The sequence below is a fragment of the Chaetura pelagica genome, unplaced genomic scaffold (assembly GCF_000747805.2).
Source record: "Chaetura pelagica isolate M959 unplaced genomic scaffold, ChaPel_1.0 scaffold142, whole genome shotgun sequence".
NCBI lineage: Eukaryota > Metazoa > Chordata > Aves > Apodiformes > Apodidae > Chaetura > Chaetura pelagica.
Genome location: NW_009952973.1, coordinates 6,347,510 through 6,370,627, shown reverse-complemented (window position 1 = coordinate 6,370,627; position 23,118 = coordinate 6,347,510). Strand labels below are relative to the sequence as shown.

Here is a 23,118-nt window from a genome sequence, read left to right as displayed (position 1 = left end):
GCTAAGTTTGCCGAATGAAATCTCCTATTTCATTATTGGAAACGCTAGAATGGCAAGACACTGGAACATGCTGCCCAGAGAAGCTGTGGATGCCCCATAGCTGGAAGTGTTCAAGGAGACTGGATGGGCTTGGAGCAACCTGGTCTAGTAGGAGGTGTCCCTGTCCATGCAGGCAGGTTGGAACTAGATGATCATTAAGGTTGCTTCCAACACAAACCATTCTATGATTATTGCAGTTGCCACAACAGCACTCTGATAAAATTTCCTTACTTCTTTGGAAAGAAGAAAATATCCAGTGTATGTTTTGTTTTCCACTAAAATGAACAAAAGGCAACATTTAGCTAAAAACTGAAGGAAATGCCTCACCTCAGAAGCTTCAGTCTTTTTGTTTTATAAAAACAAAACAAAAAAACCCAAACACATGCTTACTTTATAATTGTGTATTTTTCAAATGCTGATGCATTTATTAAAAAATATTATTCCCAGCTCACAGACTAAAACAGGAGGTGAGGTAGCAGTGGTGGTGTGTGTAGGTGGGAGACTAAAACATCTATGTCAGAAGCAGTACAGAGTATTAAGCTAATCACTTGTTATATTTTTGTGATAAATAATTTTGATACAAAAATTTTTACTGGAATACTCCATAGCGAGAGTCGTACTCTCATGAAATGTTTTTAAAATGGAGTTCAAAGAAATAAGTATGTTGGAAAAATAAGGGTCTTACTTTTGGAAGACTAGCGGGTGTTCTCAATTTTGTTCGAGTGCTTTTCATCAATGCTCGTTGCTCAGTTGGCAGCAAGTGATACTTCATAGCTTCAATGAGGTAATCTTTACAAGCACTGCTGTTCTTAACCAGTATTTCCTCTTCAACTCTCTGTTTATTAATAGAAGTTTAACAAGGTCTAAGCATGTTAGGGAAGTAAAACACAAATCACAATCTGAAGTACAATAAAGCCTGTGCTATATCACACAAATTAATCAGATTAATCTGATATTTTTAGACTGTCATTTAACCACAGTGCAAGACAAATGTATGTGATGGGAATATGCAGTCACTAAAAAAAAAAAAATCAGGAGATGTTGACTCAGTAAGTGGAAGAAATAATATTAGGCAAGGTAAATCACTTTTCTTATAATGAGGCACATTTCTTGACTTTTCAAATACAGAGAATACAGCACACTTCAAGGAGGAAGTAGTGGAGGCTAATTTAACAACTAAGCCATTTCTCAACAATAAAAAACACAACAGGGAAAAAAGAAAACAACAAACCAAACAACAACAACAAAACCAAACACAAATCAACCACAAGAAGGGAAGGAAATGCATTTAGCAAAAAGGGAATTTCTAAAATAAACATCTACCAACCTACTACTATGCCTATTAACCAATGTTAACATAGAACTCGTATTTTCAGTCTTAAATATTTGTCCTGACACCAAAATATTAAAAACGAGATTATAAAATTGAAAACATGTATTATAACTGAAACCAGGTAGAGGACTCTTTTGTCATTAATTCCTAGCTGGCTTAAACAATAGATACAATTCTGAAATTGAAAATTAATTTATGAAAACAAACCTTGTATTAAAGATCATATTAAAAAACACAGCTAACCTGACCTCAGCAAATTAAACTGTTCAAAGCACTAGTCTGTTATGAAAAGTAGTCAGCCAATCAGATAAATCACTTATGTTTGCCATCCTTTATGTGGCAATCCCTCATTTGACTCTGTGTGAGCACGTGTCTATGTGGTTGCAGCTGTTTATTTTTACTATCAATAACAGATTACATTACATTTGTGTTTAAATTTTAAACTATCCATCTGACATTAAAAAAATAAGCAGAAATTACTGAAGAAGAATTAGGATTCTTTTTTGCTTACCTGAACTAAATATTCCCGGGAAAGCAAAGGCAGCCGAACATGCTCCATCAGGCGTGCCATTAGCTCCTGCCTTACATCTTTGTCATGGTTTACCCACGCTATCACTGCTTCAAACACCTTCCAGAAAACAGACATATGTGAGCCCCTTGACTTAGGAGTTAATAAGTATAAAAACATCAGTATGCCTCCAAAATATTTTTTTGCTAATACTAAAATTCCCAACATAAGAAAAGATTATAGCTGTTACAGGTCCCATTATTTCTGTGTTTACACACTACAAAACTCCAAAGATGCATTAGCCAGTCTGTTTTTGTATCAGCCCTCTACTGGTGTGTCAAAGATAGATGTGCTACATTGACAAAATACACACAGTAATTTCATTGATACTGAAAATCCTATAAAACTAGGTGAACAAACAAGACAGCAGCAGCAGCAATAATACAATCCTGCATTCTTCCTTTCTTGGAGATTCAACTTGCCACATCATCATTCAAATAACTTATCATCACTGATTCTTACTAGGAGAAATTATCTCAAGCCTAGTTTCTCCTCTGCTGTGCAGCAGCTCATCATACACTAGAGAATTATAACCTCAGTGATACTCCACAAAAGTGACGTATCAAAGTCAAAGTGATAGATCTGGTGGCTGTTCAGCCTGGAGAAGAGAAGGCACTGGGGGGCCTTCAGTGACCTTCCAGTACCTGCAGGGGCCTACAGGAAAGCTGGGGACGGACTTTTTATTAGGGCTTGCAGTGAGAGGGCAAGAGGCAATGGATCAAAACTGGAAGAGGGGAGATTTAGACTAGATGCTATGAGGAAATTCTTTACTGTGAGGGTGGTGAGACACTGGAACAGGTTGCCAAGGGAAACTGTGGAAGTGTTCAAGGCCAGGCTGGATGGGACCCTGAGCAACCTGATCTACTGGGAAGTGTTCCTGCCCATGCAAAAGGGTTGGAACTAGATGATCTTTAAGGCCCCTTCCAACTTGAACAATTCTGTTATTCTGTGACCTTCAGGGTATTTACGGAAACAGTAACATAGAATCTTAGAATCACAGAACTATTCAGGTTGGAAAAGACTCTTGGGATCACCGAGTCCAACCATCATCCCTACTCTACAAAGTTCTCCCCTAAACCATATCCACCAACACCACATCCAAATAACCCTTAAACACATCCAGAGATGGTGACTTGATTTCCAAGCTCTCATAGAATTCTCTAACATACAGGGCCACTCCACCCCCTCTCCTTCCCTTTCTATCCCCCTGAAGAGCTTGTAGCCATCGATTGTGGAACTCCAGTCGTGTGATGCACCCCACCACGTTTCTGTGATAGCCACTATGTCATAGCTTCCCTGGTGTATCATGGTTTCAAGCTCCCCCTGCTTGTTGCTCATACTGTGCGCATTGGTATAGATGCACTTCAGATGAGCTAATGATTCCAACACCTTTTTTCCACTGTGGGCCCCATTTCTTAAAAGACACTTCTCAGGTGCTTCCATGATTTCTAATCATCTATCCTTTCTCTCAAATGAGACAACAGAGTGAAAATTCTCCCTAGTCCACCATCATTCAAGCCCTAGCATGTTTCTCTTGGGCTTGTCCCTAACAGGCCCAGTTATTTCCCCTTTCCCCTTCACATCTAGTTTAAAGCCCTGTCAATGAGTCCTGCTAACTCCTGCCCAGAAAGCCTTTTCCTCCTGCAGGACAGGTGCATCCCCCCTGCCACCAGCAGGCCAGGTACCTCTTATAGCAGCTCATGATTGAAAAACCCAAAGCCCTGCCTTTGGCACCAGTCACATAGCCATGCATTGATCTGCAGACTCCTCTTGTTTATCTCTTCACCCATTCTTGCAGCAGGTATGGAGGCAAACACTACTTGAGCTCCAGACCCCCTAACCAACCATCCCAGGGTCCTGAAGCCTCTCTTAATTGCCCGTGGTCTCCTTGTAACAATTTTATCACTGCCAACCTGAGTCTGCTAGTTGCAGTTGAAGCAGATAGTTTTTAGATTGAAAGTTTCGAAAAGGTTTTAACAGGGAACACTACCTAGCCATAGAAATCAATATTCCAACATGCTTTTGAATACAATTTAGCCTCATTAGAACAGAGATAATACACCTATGTGCTCCTTGGAAAACAAACAAACAAACCTACTTATTTTAAAATTGATCACAACTGGATTCAAAAGCTCAAAATTAATACATCTAACCTTTAGCTTTAAAAGAATGAGATCTAGCTAACATATATTTAAACTCAAGTTTGATTATACCAGGATACCTAGTCATCTCTGCAACCCATATTTGTTCAGTTGGGCTATACCGCCTACGTATACAGAGTTTTCATACCTTTGTGGGATCACTGATGTTAAAGTTAGAAGATGGTATACACTTGCTCTTCAAACTACTATTTTTGAGTTATTTATCCCTTGGTAAACCAAACTCCTGTGTATGTGACTCACAGCATGTATTCTGTTTGTTGTGATTGAGGATGAGAAGGAATTTTCATTTAATTTGGCTTACTTCCTTTTTTTTTTTTTTTTTTCAAAAAACTAAGGGTTATGTGATTTAATACAGTTTTAGGGTTTTTAAGAGTTAAGCTTAATTTTCATCATCAGTCTGACAACACTTCTGGGAAAAATGCTTTAAGCATGAGCACAATACAGGCCTAATTTCATTGAGGAAACAAAGAATGCATCTTGTGTAAAAGAGCAGTAAGAGCAAGCTTGCTCTCTCACCCAAAAGGTTAAAAAGAATACTGGGATACAGATGGACTTACCTTCTCTTCTGAGGCAATTGTGAGTTTGTCACTGGATATGAGACTGCACACCTGCTCTACACCGAGATTGAGGTATTCTTCACTAAGTACGACATCAGAAAAGTGCTGTTCTGTTTGAAGGAAAATAAGTCCTTTAACGCACAGTGTGAATATTTACAGATTAAAAAATATTTACTATAAATATAAAAATAATGGAAATATTAAAACACATTATAGTAAAAGTAGCAATAATAGCAACTTAACATTTTCAGCATTGCTTCATCTCAGTACTTATCCTTTATATTTACTTAAATCTCATTTTGCTATCCTTGTAAACACAGAGCAAAAGAGATTCCAGAAAAAGAATATGCTCTGTATGTTGTTGACAAACATGTTTTAAACCTGTAGTTCAACATGAACAATGGCTGATTTATTAGAACTAACCAGCAGTTTGCATTCTAATGTAGGTCAAATCAAACATCTGGATCTTTCTGTATCTCTCGGAGCTTCTCCAAGGTCATAAAAATAATGCATATCACAATCTCTACAACATGTAGAAGGTGTGTCATTTTTCCTCAGGTTGTTTTTTAATGCTTCAACTTTAAGTAAACAAAGCTAAAAATTTCATTATTTAGTTGTAGCACTGGACGTTTTCTTTTAACACAGAGCATGGATCATTAACAATTTGCTATTTATTTATTCAGTTGTCTTCTCTATTCCTTAAAATTGCTTTTTAAGCCATTCAGTTGCTTTAAAAGTAGCCCCATCCAGTTAACTCCTATTTTTCCCCTCTTCAGCTTATTCTTAATAGAAGTTAGATTACTGAGTATTTAAGAATTCACTCAAAATTAGAATAAGGAGAAAAAGGTCATCAAACATATGAAAAAACTAAAGAACTAACTAAACAACTTTTAAAAGCCTCCATGCTTGACAAAGAGTCCTAGGCTATTGAAAAAAAAAAAAAAAAAAAAGTATAAAAGAATGCTGAATGCTTCCTGATCAAGAAGTCTAATTTTTTCAGGTCAACTTTGCATGGTACAACAGCTTATTTGCATTATACTAAAGACTAGAGAGCACAAAAAGATAAATATAACACAGTATAATTCTTGTCCTTTATCTAGTTCAGCATCCTGTTTCTGGAAACAGGAGGCACAAAGTGCTTCAGATAGAAATCCAAGAATATATATGACAAGTATGATAATAAAAGTTCCTCCCATAAAGGTCTCACTATAATAATGAAAAATGAGAGATTTATAGCAAGAAAATTATGGTATTTCACTTTAACCACATCTTATTAAACAATGAGTTTAGTGAGATAGAGTCCAGTCCCCTTGAATCCTGTTCAATTCTTGACTTTAATAACCTTCCTGCAGCAGTAATCCCAGTCTGGCTGAAGAAAAAGCCTCGCATCTAAATTTAACACCCAGTTTACCATTAGTCAGTTTTCAATTAATATCTCTATGTTTTAACACTGAATGCAATTATAAGGAAAGCTGTAATCTGTCTATTCAAAATTGTTCGTTATCTTCTATTCCTTTTTAGCCTTCACCTGTCTTTAAAATAGACAGTCCTTGCCTTTCCAGACCCTCATCCTACCAGCCTTTTCATTCGCGCAGTCACCACCACTACTATTCCCTCCAATTTCGCAACATTATCTTATGATGGATGCATAGTATTTTCTGCCATATTTCAGGCAATAAGAGTGAAAGGATGAGCAGAAATTCCAATGATTTTTAAAACACCACCATTACTTTCCCACTCCTTATAAATCTTTATGTCTGTTTTCTTTTCAGACTACAAATATGCTATTTCTTAAGCTAAAGTAGAATTTTCTGAGGCACACTTACTGAAATAAGTATCTGATTGATTTTAATATTTGCATATGGCAAATAGAATTGAGGAAGGCAGCTTGCATAAATGAGTTTTATGATAAACTCCAACTTTCAAGTGACAGTGCCACAAAACAGCATGCTTGACTACTCAGAAGCCAAGTTAGGAATTTAGGAAGTAGATATAGGAAGCAACATACATCCACATATTGAATAAATCTGACATTCATCTTCCCTTGAGAAAGCTGATCCAACAGTATATCCCATCCAACAGGATACACTTCATAAATAGAAATAACCAGTTGATTTTCTAAACTTGTAGATAAAAGCCTGGATTTAGATTTATGACATGCTCTAAAAAGGAAGAGAGCCAGCCTCTAAACCAGAAAAGTAAAAGATGAGAATTTTCAAAGCAATACAATCAATGTGAGGCTGTGTCCTATTTTCAAGGTAGGAAGAGAACTGTAGAAGAAAAATCTGAAAAAATTAGACAGTACTTGAACAAAAAGCCAAGACCATTGTACTGGTTGTCACTCTTGGCACTTAAATCATAAACCAAGGCCCATGGCCAAGAGAAGACAGAAGAGTGAAAAAAGGAGAAATTAAAAAACAACTACTCAGTCAATAGCTACAGGGTCAGGTTCTCAAGCAATACCTGGAAAAAAATCCTCACCTGAATGAAAGGAAAAAGAGAAATAGGAGAGTAGATGGCTATATAAATTCTAGTCCTCAAAAAAAGAGGTAGGATCAAATCCCTTGTCTCTTAAGAACCAGATCTCCTGCTGTCAAGGAGACCATCTTAACTGATTGACAGATAACCTTTTGGCAGGAAATAATTAAAGTTAGATATAAATGGATTTCAAAATAATTAGAAACTGAAAAAGAACAAGGAAATGCAAAAACACCAAGTAAATGTGCCAACAGCAATTCATCTAAAGCTGTTTAAGTGTTGAAGGCAGAATACATTATTTTATTATTATATAATAATAATAAAGCTTATGAAATTAAAGCTTTTTGCTTCCTTTTAAAATTAAGGATATCGGCATCTTTGAAATAACATGATTCAGTACTACAAGGTCCAAAAATCTCACACAGATCCTCTTTCTCCAATAATTAAGAGAGAAAAATAGTATTGAGAGGGTATTTTTTTTGCCTTCTGGGTTAGGATTTGTATTATCCCTTGTTATTGCTGACATCCTGAGTGCTTTGAAAATCTGAAGATATTAACAAAACATCATAAAATTTATGATGTGATGAAATATCTCATGCATCTGTCCCATTCAAATTCTGAAATTAGCTTGGTTTTCATTTGGTGCATTAGGTAACATACTTCTTCATCAACATCTCCTAGATAAGCAATCAGAAAGAACTATCTGGCTGGAAACTTCTGAGAGAGAACAAAATACTTTTTTGTTTTCCAAATCAGAATTTTGCACACAGTGTGCGACTTTGAAAAATTTGTATTGGAATCCTGCCTCACTTCTTGCCACTTTACCCAGACATTGAAGCCAGCTGGCTCCAGAGTAAGGCAGCCTGGAAACAAGCTAGCTTAGAAGCTGCAGAGCCTTGGCTTCCAAATTCCCACTTCCTAAGGAAGTAGAATCCTATTTCATTATCAAAATTAAAATCTGCATTTAAAAAAAAAAAAACCAACACCACCCCTTCAATTTTAGGACACTGCTAAAATATCTGTTCCAATTGCATATGAAAAGCAGATTTTCATATTTTTGCAACTGATAGTTTCTATCTGAATAGCTAAAGACCTGTCCTCATCTGCCCTGTATCAGTAGAATGGGACTTCAGATTCAGGGATAAACTAAAAGAACCAAAAGGAAGTTCTTAAAAACGTGAGAGGGGCTAGTAACAAAGTCTTTGGAAGTACAATAAACAATGCCACTGTGGAGAGCACAGGAAGATAACAGGAGCTGTATATGTAGCACTTTTTGGTATTTTTCATTATGAATCTGGAGATGTGTAGTATACATACACACAGCAGTAAGCACTTGACCTACCTCTTCTATCCAAAAGGCCCATAATCTTGCTGGCCATAAAGATATTGACACTAGTTTTACATTCTGCAATTACATGGGAAGGAAAGCTATATCTGAAAACTGTACAGGACATTTTATGCTGTAAACGTTTACGGAATAATTCACTTGCACTCTCATTCATTTATATAGCTACAGTCAGACCTCTGGCTTAATTGCCTTTACTAAATGAAATAAACAAATACAGAAGGCAAAGGTCTGCTGAAATTCCCTCAGATTAAAAATATTTCAGAGAATCATAGTGGCCAAAAGTAAAAGCCTGTAACCCATTTTTGTCTTGTGAGAGTGGCTGTAATCAGTATTTGTCTCTGTGTATGACATTGATGAAGACTGCCAAAATTTCTGTTCCATCATTAATAGGCTTTAGTTATTTTCTAACATCTCTCTGAGGCGTTCTAGCAGCTGATGGCACTTAACATGCATTTCCAGAAATCTCTTTAATTTTGTATACCTTCAGACTTCTTCACCCAAAGACTTCCCAAAGCCAAATTAACATGTATGAAAAACATGACCTGAGCTTATCAGTGTCAGAGACTGCAGCTGGAAAAAGGGAAAAACTCCTCATATTTCCTAGGTCTTTTTATTACAGTAATCAAATGTATTTAAGTGTGTGAGAAAGCAAATACATCAAAAACAGAGTCTCAAAATTGTCTTTTGTCTGGTTTAGGCCAACTATTTCTATTCCACAAACCAGACTACAATTATTTTTTTTAAACTAAATGGAGTATCTGCATCATTCTGATATGATAATGCTATAAAAACAGCTGGAACTTTCCAGAAGTGTAGTTTTTTTCTGAACTAATAACCTCTTGTTTTAGAACAAAGGCAAGGCATGAGATCTTGGAAAGAGCAAAGTCTTACATTATGACAGGCTGAGAGAGTTGGGGCTATTCAGCCTGGAGAAGAGAAGGGTCCAGGAAGACCTTACAGCAGCCTTCCGCCCAGAGAGGGTGGTGATAGGACAAGGGGTAATGGTTTTAGACTGAAAGAGGGTAGACTTAGGTAAGACATAAGGAAGAAATTCTTCACCATGAGGGTAGTAAGGCACTGGAATGGGTTGCCTAGGAAGGTTGTGGATGCCCCCTTCCCTTGAGTTGTTTAAGGTTGGATGAAGCTTTGTTCAACGTGGTCTAGTGGGAGGTGTCCCAGCCAATGCAGAGAGGCTGGAACCTGTTGATCTTTAAGGTCCCTTCCAACCTTAACAATTCTATGATTCACTTTAAGGAACAAAGACAGTTTTGCAAGCAGAGGAAATAAGAATATAAATAAAAATATTCAGCAAGAATTAGGTTTTTTAATTATTGCTTCAATTCACAATGTCATGTTACAACTTTTTTGGCTGAGAACAAAAGATCTTTGCTAATTGTCTAACCTAATGCACTGGTCAGACAGGAACTGGAGAAACAGCAGAAGCTAAACATTGCAAAATCAAGCTTTTTCACAAAATCTAATTTGTCAGTTTTATGCTTAAATAACTGCTTTTGAGAACACCATGAAATTTATAGCAGCCAAGGTAACAGAAGTGCAGCAACAGATGTTGCTACTCAGAATAGAAACCTAAGAACTGTTCTGCTAACTGCATCTTTCCAATCTCATGCATACAAATGCACACAAGAAGACATACACACTAGGCAGGGCTCAAAGTTTTAGAATCAAAGCATCAGAATCAAGAACACTGTATCCCACACTTAAGTACAACACAGCAAACCCAGCTTCACAGCACATGCTAAGATTTCCTGACGAAAGTTTCTTCAACATCTCAGCACAATGAGAAAAATCAAAAAGGTTTTCTGTATAAAGGTGGTCCTCAAAAGGCACTTCTTCCACAGGTAATCCAATGTTTCCAATCCCCATAATGGCCTATATGGTGAGTGAGTACATTATTATTCTTTGGTTATAACTAAGAAATATGTCAAGACCTAAGCACTGAGTAAGTGTCTCTCTAGTCAAAAACAGCAAATGGCTCTCCACTGAAAGGCTTTACCAATCTATCTTCACATTGTACATAACTTTACAACAACTATAAAATGCACCACATTATCAGGAAAAAAAATGTTATTTTGGGAGCATCCTCTAAGACTATATAAGATGTATTCCAGACTAAAGTACAGGATGGACTAGCAGTGCTCATGCCATGTACTCTTCATAGGAATCCTTACCCATGAAAGATGAGAGGCCTCAGCTGTATGTAGCCCCAGAGCGTGCAAGTGTGACAAGACCCAAAGAAGGGCTGCTTTCTGGGACATCAGGAAGTATCTCAGAAAGTTTAATTGCAACAGAAGCTTGTTCCAAATAATCTGTATCAATCAACCACTACTTTCAGACCTCTCCATAGCTATCATTCATACATATGACTGTCCTAAATTAAAGAAATATCACACACTCTTACAGGAAGACCAACCCCACCACAGGATTAGGAAGCTCCAATTTTAATGGAAGTCGAGTTTTTACTCTCACTGGAAGGAAGTTTCGGAGTTCCACTTTTCTGACTTCTGATCTACATAGGCATCCATTTGGTTTTATTCCATCACTGTTTATCAGGAGAAATATCTCCCTGCCTCGTTTTCCTAAATATAAAATAGCAAGTGTAACAAAATAAAGACTGGAAGAAGTTAAACAGCCACATCCTTCTCATTTTCTCTAGCAGAGAATTATTTTCACTGCTTTTTCAATGTAATAATCCTCTTCCATACTTATTCTAATTTCTGGAGCTTTATTCCCTAAAGGTCTGCTCCTGGGACTTCAGCTGCTTGTGACACAAGTCCTGATTCTGAAGTGGCACATCCACATATCTTTGCTCAGAATTTTGAGAAAATTTTTTCAGTTGTAAGAAGGAGCCTTGACAAAGTAGAAAGAGCCATTTGAGATAAGAATGGGAGGAAAAGAAGCTACAATGGCTAAGACACAGGCAGTAAGAAGGCTGAAAATTCTTGAGGAAAAACATTGACCTGAAAGGTATAAAACTGCACAGAAGAAAATCGGGGAGTCAGCAGACAGAAATCCAGCACGACTGATGAGCAGCCTGTTCCAAGGAGGAATAAAGGCCAACTCTTCCTCCCTGGGCACTTTTACCAAGAGTTCTGAGCATGCCAGTGCTCCGACTAGTAGTAGCTTGCAAGCCCCACCTAGGACCAACAAACAGCTTCCTTCTCCTTTCCACTTATCTGCACCCTGCTTGCAGAGTCTTTCTAAGCACAGCAAAGGATACCTGAGCAAAATGAAGGAGTGTCACAAGTTGGACACAGTTCCTGTGCTCTCAAACACATTTAACCAATATTGCACTAAAGATCTTGCCAGGGTCCTAGATTTTATATTTCTAGAAAGTTATCAATGTAAATCTTAGCTGCAACAACTGAATTGAAAAAAGATTGTTTTGAAGTAACTGAAATAGTTTTGAAGTTACTAAGACAGCGAGAATAGAAGTTGGAAGAAATAATTTAAGATTCAAAATTAATAATCCCCTATATCAAAATGTGTTCCCTAAAACATTAAATATCTGAACATTAACTCTAGTTAATAAATGTAAGCTTTGCTTCCTATTGCATAAAAGATCATAATTATTATACCTTTTGGATTTGATATTACTCAAAAACATATAATTTTTTAACATAATAGTCTAAATACAGTTGTCACAAAGTCCTTCAGTCACATACACATTAGAGGTCCCCAAGTAAGACCGGCATTACAGAAGTGAGTACTTTCAAAAACAACCTCAATACCTCTTGTATTTTTTTAAATGTATATATAAATTATTTGAATACAATTTCACTAGATTAAAAGCTTCTGAGTATGGCTGATTTGTATACCTTAGTTTCCCACTTAAGACAGCAACCAAGAATTCACCTAATCATAATTTTGCTGCATTTCTATTTTTTTTTGAAACATCCATTCTTGATAAAAATACTATCATCTTCTGGAAGTGGGTAAAAAACCCCACAGCTATATGAGAAAACAGATTTTATAGGAATTAAGACAACTGAAAGCATTCATCAAAATCCTTATTTTTATGAAGTCTAAAATTACTCAATGCAATAAAATGCCCATTATTTGGTCCTAGACATATGAATTGAAGCACTGAGGGCTCTATTTCAGGAAAATATTCAGTTTTAACTCTGTAGTAGTTGTTCATGAGGCTAATTGAGCACTGTACATTTTAGAATAGTTATGAAAAGTGATACCACGTGATTATTTTGTTCTGCAGCTTTATCACGAGATTTCCTTTTTAATTTCCTTTTCTGTATTGCTCTTATACTAAGATGACAGAGTGCTAGGGATTAAGAAAGGCAATGCAGAGAGTGCAGTGCAATGGAGCAGCTCACAGTCTGACTACGCACAGCATATTTATCTCAAGAGTAAGAACAGAGTGTGCATTGCTTTAAAATTCACCACACAGATACAGCAAAAACACAGTAGGAGTTGAGCTGGCATCTCATGATATGGGCCAGCAGGACTCCAAGAATATGACAGAAGGGGAAGCACAGATGAGAAAAGTGCTTTCTGGAGGAATGTGATGGCAATGGAAGACAATTTGGTTATGGAGGAAAGAGAAGGTTAGTTCCAAGCACAAAAGCAGCAGAGAGAGCATATAAAACTCAAGTGAGCATTATTCTGCTGAACTAGAAAAGCCAAGGACGAGAGGTTGATGTTTGATCTGGGGGACAAAGGAATATTGCAATAGCAGTAAAATGACACTTCACCCTGTTTGCATGTCTTAAAGTTCAGTTCAGCATTTTTCTACCTGAGGCCTCAACAGCATCAAGAAAAAGGAAATTATTACTCTCCCTTGTCTGCCCATACAACACTAATGTTACTTAACCACAAAATGAGAATTGTTTCGCATTCTCAACAGCAAGCAAAACGAGAACCTACTGTTCAAAAATGGTCAAGAACTCAACGTGAGCCAGTCCTCTTACAGATATGAGTAACACAGTCTTTAAGATGATCATGGCAAAGTATTTTTAGTAATAAAATAAATAATTCCATCAACATTTTTTCAGGAAAAAAATGAGAAAAATCCAATGGCAAATGCTCATTACAAGGAAAGTAGAATTTTGTTGGTTCAGCTATATGGTTAGTCAGAAGATACACCTCTATCTAATTTGTGTCAAGATAGACAAATGAGACTAGAAGTACCCATTATAATAGGAAATTTCAAGTCTTGGGCTAGATGAGTAGGATTTTCAGAAGACAAGTTGGTAACACAATACTTGTGGCACATTTATTCCTTCTTTGCCAGTGCAGTACAGGGGATACAGATAGCACACTGCCCCCTGCCACACCCTTGTTTCTTCTGCTGTGTACTTCCTACAAACTTTGGCTTGTGGCAGTTGCCAGAGTTTTAATTCTTCTTTTGCTATTTCCTCCCCTAGGTGACAGTGTAAAACTTTAAATAGCAAATTTGAACAGGATTACAAACTGCTTGGACCCTGTATAGCCCTGATAGGCTGTGAAGATGCTGCCTTTTTGTGCTTAGTGCAACTATTTTCCAGCCAGGAGACTCTATTGCTCTTAAAGACATTCATATTGAAATCATGTCAGAAGATGCATGTCTGCAATATCCTGGATATAATTCAGTTTTCCTTTGAGTGGGGTTGGGTGGGCAGGGAGCCCGTGAGTGTACCCACACACAGAGATAACAAGCTACATGCTATAGTAACAATAACTTGCCTGCATACGTGTTGGCCTTGTTCAAAAGATCTGTGCATGCATGCATATCAGCAAAAGCACGAATCCCCAAGCAGTTGACAGGATGAAGCTGGGATTCCAAAAATTCACAGCAAGTCCTTTTCACATCCTGCAGTTGCAAGAGACCAGCTGCTGGGAGCAGTACCTGTAAGGAGCAATAGGTGTTTAATACTACAAAATACAATTCTGAGCTTATACAAGAGTATTTATAAAGTTAAAGAAAACAAAGAGATCCATAAAAAAAATAAAAGACTAAAGCAGACAGGAAGATTTCAGCATTACGTGACTGAAGAACTTAAAACTCAACTTTAACATGATTTTACCATCTTGCAAATACCATTTAGGATTTAAATAACAAGCAGCATCTCTACCATCATGTTCACTGAGAAATTATTCCATAGATTATAACTCTTACACTTCATATAAACTTTTCTCAATACTCATTCACAAGTTCCCATCTTGCTGTTCCCAACACTCCATAATTACATCTCATTTCCAAACCTCCACCATTAGGTATTTCTTTAAATCAGAGTTTTCTAGACCATGATAAAATATGTACATCTTATTTGCACAAAAGCTCTGGACATTTTACCATTTTTTTAGCATCAATAATAAGCATCGTTATGCAACTGATTCCAGTAACAATTCAATTCAGCTTCCAAAGAAGTCTGTGACCTTAGTGGAAGAATGACAATTAAAGCATTTAAAAGTCTGAGCATATTAAAATATTCTATAACTCACTAAAAATCCATATCATTAAGGAATTAATGTAAACTACATCTGCCATTCAACTTTCAAAAAACAAGTAACAAGAAGAAATTTAAAAACTGTATGACATACATTTTATTTGTCCAGTAAAACTGAAGATTTAGGTGAATTATAATTGTGCCCTTGAGCAAAATTCCACACTGCTCTCTACAATTTCTTCTTCACAATATTTTTATTTTCTGTGCCTTTGACAGTTATTTTAATGAGACTTCTCTTTTATAACATTCAAGTGTTAGCTTTCATCTTCAGTGGGTGAAAACAGGCAAGATTTTAACATGGAAGTCTTGCAACTGTTCACTTCCATATAGAAAAAACAGATACTATAAGGCTGCATCAATAATAAGTGAACAAAAAATACACCAAAGTCAATAGCTGCACTACTCTTGTTAATGCTTTTTATTTAAACAATTATTTGGGTAGAATTAAAGAGAGTCAGGCAAGAAGAGAACTGGAAGAATAAAAAGAGAGCTGGAAAAGCAGAGTAAAACAATTTAGAAACCTGCATAATACTACATGAATACTGCAAATGTACTTTTATATAATTGCTCTTTGGAAGAAGTTTTAATCTTTGCAATTGTAGAACCAAACACTTGCCATCATCTCTGTAAACATCTGTCTACTTGACTTCTAATGAGCTACTGCTTTTTTTATGCATTAGATTATTTTACTGAAATAAAACTAATAATTCTGACCCAAATTAAAACAAAAAGGACTTCAGGTGATATAACCTTGCAAAGCTTATGTCTGCTTTAAACTTCCTTTTTTTTGTCCTGCTTCTACTATTTATGGCTGTTCCTCTTCCTTCCATACATGAAGGCTGCTTGAAAACCATCTTTCCATTTCTCCAGGTATTAAACCCCAATTTGAAACAGTAATCCACTATAGCCTCTGTTTACACTTTTGACTATCAATGTAGACAGTAAAAAAGAAGGATCATCTATTTAACAAGAGTTTGCTTTGAATATCAACTGTTAATGAAAGAGAAATGAAGGAAAAACACAAATGTGATTGCATTGAAATACAGATGCTGCTATGGAAAATAACTAACAACGAGTTTAAGACTTTGATAATCCTTAAAAACATCAAATAAATCTAACAAAATAAATTGAGAAGATCTGCATTTAATAGGCACAAGTGTAATAAGTCACACAATTCAGAACAAATTTAATAAGCTTAAAATTGACTAATAACAAGGTTAAAACAGTACAGTGAACTCATTTTTTTAAATGTTTATGCCAATACGAAGATACTAATACAATTTGTATTATTATTGCTAGAACTACAGTATGACTAGTTATAATAGGAAGCAGATAATTAATTTGATAGTGAATTCTATGATAAGGTATTAAATTACATACAAAAAATCAGGGCTAGAAATGTAATACAAGTATTTATTTAAACAACTTGTCCCAATGAAGCAAATATTTTACATTTGCTTACAATTTCAGTAACTAATTTAAACACAGTCCTAAAGAATTTTAGCTTTTAAATCGCTATAGTTTAGTAAATAACTCTGGGAACAATCCTTGACTGCTTAAATGGATTCAGTAGAAAAAAAATGTAAAATCATCATCAAATCAGTAAATGAAATGAGAAGGTGAAATTTGAAAATGGAATGCAGAAAATAATTGTCACACTGAGACGCTTACTCATGTAAATAGTAAAGCAATGCTACAAGAACTATAAGATCACTCTTCATTATGGGAAATTTACATCACCTCTTAAATTATAGTAACTGAGTTTGCAGAATTACAGATTTCAACACATTTTAGTTATCAGACAATGAGAAATTTAAATCTAAATATATTTATGTGCATTCCATGACTAAAAAGGAAAAGAAAGGCAAAGTGTATCAAATTTATCCCATTGAAATTGTACATTGGGCTTTGGTTACTAGGCAACAGGAGCTGTGAAACACTGAGCTATTTCTATTTGTACATATAGAACTGTTAGCCTGGAAGCTGTAAAAACCTGTTTTTAAAAATACAGTTTAATCACAGGCAGATTCACTCTGCTGAAGCCAGTGGGGAATAAAAAAGGAAAAACAACCCAAACCCGAAACTCTTCTCAAACCCATAAAAATCCCGATATTCAAACTGCAGTATAGATTGAGTTTAACTGCTGCTGACTCCAAACGGGTATGCTATAGCTCAGATTTATTTCCAAAAATAGCCAGTAGAGGGTACCCTAACTTTCCTTTAAAGTTCAAAAACATTTTAATATGCATACCACTTTGTACTGCAAGAAATGCAGACAAGAAAAAATCTCCAATTGCTTATTCTATGAAAATACATCAGTGGTTGTTGTTTTTTAATCAAAGAAACTAAGCAGATTATTATTACTGATGGCAAGTAAGAAATTACATATTCTCTTTTTCGTCAAAGTCATGGTGATGAATCTTGAAATGATGTTACATTTCCTAGAGCACATCTATTAAACTTTACAAGTCTTTGACGACTTTTTTCCCCAGTTATCTCCTCCTGGTTCTCCTTCCTGAAGTGACACTCCTATTCCCAAAGCTGTGTGCACCTGCCATGCCAAATACACCTTTCCAGCTCCACTGAGACAAAAAGGACCGCAACCAGGTACAAGTATTTTTTTTAAAACCCACCTGCAGAGTAACTTGCAGTCAGTAGGGATCCACTCAAGGCTCTAAATTTGGGTGCTGTTGTCACTGGAGTAAATTTCATGCCTTCAAAATAACTCAGCTAGACCATCACCCCATTTTTGAGGCTGCTGCCCTCTTTTGTGGTCCTTCAGATACAGACCAGGAATATGTTGAGGGCTGAGGGTATTAAAGTTGCCTGCAGCGTTTCTTGCTCTTCTTTTCCAGACAGTGTCATGACTCTGCTCCCCCTTGGGCAGCTGGACATACTTACTTTATGTGACTAAAACATACATGTAGCATATTGAGCTCAGAGGTGAGGAGCAGCCAGTACAAGCAAGCACCTCTCCAGTTTCTTGTGACCCCTCAGTTCACAAGGAACATGTTTACAACAGTCTCAGGGAGATACATCCTGCATGAGCAGCCAGCAAGCTCCTACAATGGAAGAAAGCTCAGAGGAGATTAACTCAGGAAAGAAATATAAGGAATGAGCACCAAGAAGAGTAGATAAAGCTGAACTTATCTCAACACAAGGGGGACCTGAGGATAACCTTTGTTTAGGTATGTGGCTGTATCAGTGAGTCACCGGGTTGTGTCAACAACCTTCTCTCTGAGATAGTAATGTCTTCTTCAGCTAGCCAGACCAGCAGGGGGAGAGGTGTGTATGTGTCTCAGCCCAGCACAAAATATAAAAACTGAACAGCCAACAGAAGGAACTCTGAAAAGACCAACTGGCTCAAGCCGGCTTTATCCCACATATTCCTTCCTGGTGAACAGGGGATGCTCAGCATTCTGACAGTGGGCATTTAGAGAATGGTAATGAGAATAATTTTTTGCATGGTGATCCAAAATATATTGCAATTGCTTCATTTTGCTTGTGTTGTCATTTCATTATATTGCTGCTAATGAAACTGTTATTTCATTATATTGCTCATTATATACCTCTGCTAAAACAAAACATAGCATACATGTAGGACCAAGTATCTTCAAATAAGTAAATTTTATATAAAAAATTAAACCCTCCTTGTGGACTATCTAGAAGCAGTCAGAGGAGCTGCCCTGGAGTGTCTCCACACCAAACAGGAGAGTTTGTCCTACCAGAAGGCTGCTAGAGGACTTAATGGGCAGGCTGCCCAGGGAGGTGGTTGAATCACCATCCTTGGAGGTGTTTAAAGGACATTTAGATGTGGTGCTTAGGAACCTGATTTAAGTACTGGACTTGGTAGAGTTAAGTTAATGGTTAGGAGTTAGGTTATGGTTGGACTTGATGACCTCAAAGGTCTTATCCAACCAGAGCAATTCTGTGTGATTCTATACGTGCTTCACGCAGTTCAGACAGCCTCTTGCTCCAAGTTAGTACAGCTTTCTGCAACACATAAGCTTTTAGTACCTGTCCTGCTAGTTGAGAATGGAGGACTAAGTCCAGTAGAAGGGGCTACCATGATGATCAGAGGGCTGGAGCATATGATATTACAAGGAGAGGCTAAGAAAAACAAATGTATTCAGCCACGGAAGAGAAGACAAAGGGGAGATCTTTCTACCACCCACAGCTATCTAATGGGAGGGCAGAGAAGCCTGAGCCAGACTGTTTTTGAAGATGCATAGCAGTGGGACAAGAGGCAGTGGCAACACAGGAAAATCTGACTGGAAAAAAAAAAATAATTTAGGTTTCTTTTTGTTATTTTGTGTCAGTCTGGGATTGTTTTTAAACCATGAGGGTGGTTAAGCCCTGGAACAGGTTACCCCAAGAAGATGCAGCATCTCCACATTTGGAGATAGTCAGCTTTCAGTAGACAGGCCCCGCAATCTGCTTTAATGGGACCTGCTTTTAAAAAGTTCAATTCAAAGTAAAATTTAATTTTATTAAAGCTTTCTGCCTGTTGCTTTAAATCAATTTGATTCAGTAATTTTTTATCAATCCATACTGTCATCTTTGCACTCCTCTTTGTACTGAGAGATTCTCCTAGCCAGAACATATTGTGCTACCTGCAACTTGAAGAAGCTTAAGGCAATATTTTTATCTCTTTAAAATGAAATTGATTTCAGGGAGCAGCAGCCATGTTAATACCTGTCATAATATAAATCTGGAGGAAAGACAGTAAAGTTTAACCTCTATTTCTGAGGTTTCAATAACTGTTTCAACAAATTAAACCCCTTAATTTGCATTTATACTATCATGGCATAAGGAAGAAGGAAATAATAATTGTCAAAGATCATCCAAATGATCTTATTTTTTTTCTCATCTAAATGCATCTGTGCTGTAATTATATCTGTGGCTTTAATTAAAACTCTGGTAGTCTAAGTTCGAGTTAAATCATTCAGCACTGCATTGAAATTATGCTGTTTGGGAGTATGCATACAAAAAGACTGAAATAGACACAAATATTATAATGCATCTGTGGAATGAAATTTACAAGTTCCAATTCTGGAAAACTCAACCTTACTAGCACGTCTAATGAACATGCTAAGGGCACTGTTCCGGTGTTAAAATACATACAAATGAGATACTGCACTGTGTTTAAAAATATGCATGAGCTGCAGCATTGGAACGTGACACCATGTGTCTTATAAAATATGCCTTTTAGGTATCTCAACATTCTTGACTTTACAGGCAATTTGGAAACTTGGATGTATAAATTTATCCTTTAGCTTAATGAGCCCCATCCAATTAAAGATTTAGTGTGGGTGGCAATTTTACAGTATCAGAGGAAGGAATCAGACTGCTAAGATATAGTCCTGTTCCTTCACATTCTCTTAGTACTAGACTCAAATTGATTGAGCACTGTTTCAGCTGAAAACAAGTAAACAATCATGATAATGTAATATTTTTAATGACTAACATAATCTACAAAATGCTAAGCAGATCCCAACTTGGAAAGAAGTGTGACAGATTAAAATAGATAGTAAGAGAAAAGTAACTGTCCCACATACTTGCTTTTTTACCAGCATCAGAATCTGTACTTAAGAATCCACATCAGTTATAGTGATATGCAATTTATAGGAAGCAACTGATTTACTCAAAAAATGGCTTTAGAAGATATACCAGTTTAGAAGATTAAGCTGGATGAATTATAAGTTAAAACAGTTGGGATGGAAGTGGTGGTTCAGTTGTTTTCTTGGATTTTTTTTGAAGGGGTGGGTGTGGAAATTTTGGGATGTAGTTTGAGGCTGCTAAAGCACAGAAACAAGATTCAGGAAGTGAACAAAGTTAACATCTGGGTCACTTGAATCAAATAATATGCTACCATTAATGGTGGTTATCTGGCCTACAAGGAAGAAACACGAAGTCTTGTTTTGCTTGAGGGTTCTCCTACATCTTTTCTACCAGAACAGTGCCCTAATCGCCATGTAACAGTGCATTTTGCTTTAAGCCTCCACACAAGAGAGAGATTGGTTTTCTCTTCTGATGGTTATTTTTGTTAACAGTCATGAGCTAAGCCTTTCATATCCTCATCTTCTGTTAAAAGATACTGGAAATAGAACTGAAACATTGTCTCACTTGGACTGAAAAATTCTTGAACCTAAAATAATTTTAGTTAGAATTCTGTATTTTTCTTTCAGTGAAAATAAATATAGACATTTTGATTTTATAGAAACAGAGATTTTTATTTGAACTTGGGTTCACTGAATTTAAGTATATCTACAGTAAGCCAGCTAAAATGAAAGCTCAGAATCCTTCATCATACTGCAAATCAGTGCTTATAAGAGTACACAGCTGCATAAAAACACCTCCATATTTTCTTAGGCATAGGATAATTTTAAAAAGACTAACTAGAGTCTGAATAAAGTCACTTGCTGCTGGTACTCTCTCATTCAGAAACTGAACAATTTACTCTTTTATCTATGGGAGCTGAAGTACTAGCCAGTCAAATAATACACAAACCTCCCCTGCAGAAGGATTGAAGGTAGCTGACAAAAATAAGTAGGCAGGATAACATAACATACACCGTCTTCAATCTTTCTGCAAAGACTGACCCACATAAAGAATTGCTGTATCAGCTGATGCTTTTAGCTAGTGTGCTTCAGCTATAGGATTTACCCATAATTTCTCACACCTTCAGTACCAGACCACTCAGTCTCAGACCCACGGACACATTCACTGAGTTTGATAAACCAAAGATGACTATGATAGAAATACTTGTAACATATCCCCTAAAACTAAAGACATAAAAGACTGACAAAGGAATAAAAAATGTTAATGTGCTATGTTTCCTGAAGCATAAAAGATTACTTTAGGGGAGCTGGGGGGAAGGGCACTGAGGAAGGATTTATTTGTTGGATTTTTCTCTACATTACAGACTGACTTGTAACAAACATGGCTTGTTCTCCTTTTTTAAGGGCATATTTGCTGGCAATCTCAAATACAGGGATTGAAACACCATTTGCAAAACCCTAAAGCCTGTGCTGGAAACAAATAGCATAACTGGGATAGCAGACTGTGAAAGTCTGCTTTCTCTCTGCATCTATACTACTGAGTTTTATATTAATACACAGCCAAGAACTAAGGACGAGAGGAAATGGCCTGAAACTGCACCAGGGGAGGTTTAGGTTGGATATTAGAACGAATTTCTTCACCAAAAGAGTGGTTAGACAGTGGGACAGGCTGCTCAGGGAGGTGGCGGAATCACCATCCCTGGAAATATTTAAAAGAAATGTAGATACAGTGGGATTTAGGTTATGGTTGGACTTGATGATCTTCAAGGTCCGTTCCAACCAGGATGATTCTGACAACAGAAATAGCAGGAAGCAGAAAAGCTGTGTGTACATGGTACTTATCTTCAAAAATTGTGTCAAGGTTAAGATCTAACTTATAATAAAAGGCCCTTCAGTGGACTCAAAAGACATTTGATTACTCCAAGCTTTCAGCATTACAGTTATGTTTTTATATTTTATTGAGATAACCTTTTACTTATCACTCAGTTTCCTACAGCAGACCATATTTATATTCTCCTAGCAACATCATAGGAAATACCTCCTCACAAAAAAAAAAAAAAAAAAAGCATTAGGCTTAGTGACAAATTTCATAATCATTTTAATCTAGATGATGTGCTTAAAAATTTTGGTAGGGACAGAATTCCCAAAGTAAATAGCATCTTTAGTCTCTCATCTGAATTTTTTTTTCAGTTGAAGGTTTCACGCATACACTTAATGATTTCAAGCATGACCAATATAAAAAAAAATCAGAACTTTCATCTTCTGTGTAGCTACTTAGGAACATACTGCTGACCCTACCTGCAAGCGATACAGGTCAAGCATAGTGTCTCTCTTCTTTAAGTGGTTTAACTTACTCATAATAAGCACCTTGAATTTTACAGGGAAGTGGGTGGGCACACAGGCTTTCATTTACATAGAAAGCTTTAAAACTGAACAAATTAACTCTGTGCTTCAAGCTGGCAAGGGCTGTCTTTCAGGTTTTGCCACAGGTAGCTTTATGGTCCTACACAGAAATAGATACATGGATGCCTACAGTAAAGGTCATAGCTGAGGAAAAAGTAGCTTCTTTCATTCAGCTTGACAGAGTCCCTAACACAGCCTAGCAGCATGA

At 36.7% G+C, this 23,118-nt stretch overlaps 1 protein-coding gene across 1 annotated transcript in view; it reads right to left on the bottom strand.

Annotated features, from left to right (window-relative positions):
* Positions 1 to 23,118, bottom strand: part of KLHL2 (kelch-like family member 2) — a 60,168-nt gene that overhangs the window by 9,919 nt on the left and 27,131 nt on the right. Inside the window, exons 5-8 of the mRNA XM_009995928.1 lie at positions 14,183 to 14,345; positions 4,660 to 4,769; positions 1,884 to 2,000; positions 725 to 874 (exon numbers count right to left, since the gene is read on the bottom strand). Coding sequence (XP_009994230.1) covers positions 725 to 874; positions 1,884 to 2,000; positions 4,660 to 4,769; positions 14,183 to 14,345 — 540 coding nt within the window. The remainder of the gene's footprint in view (positions 1 to 724; positions 875 to 1,883; positions 2,001 to 4,659; positions 4,770 to 14,182; positions 14,346 to 23,118) is intronic.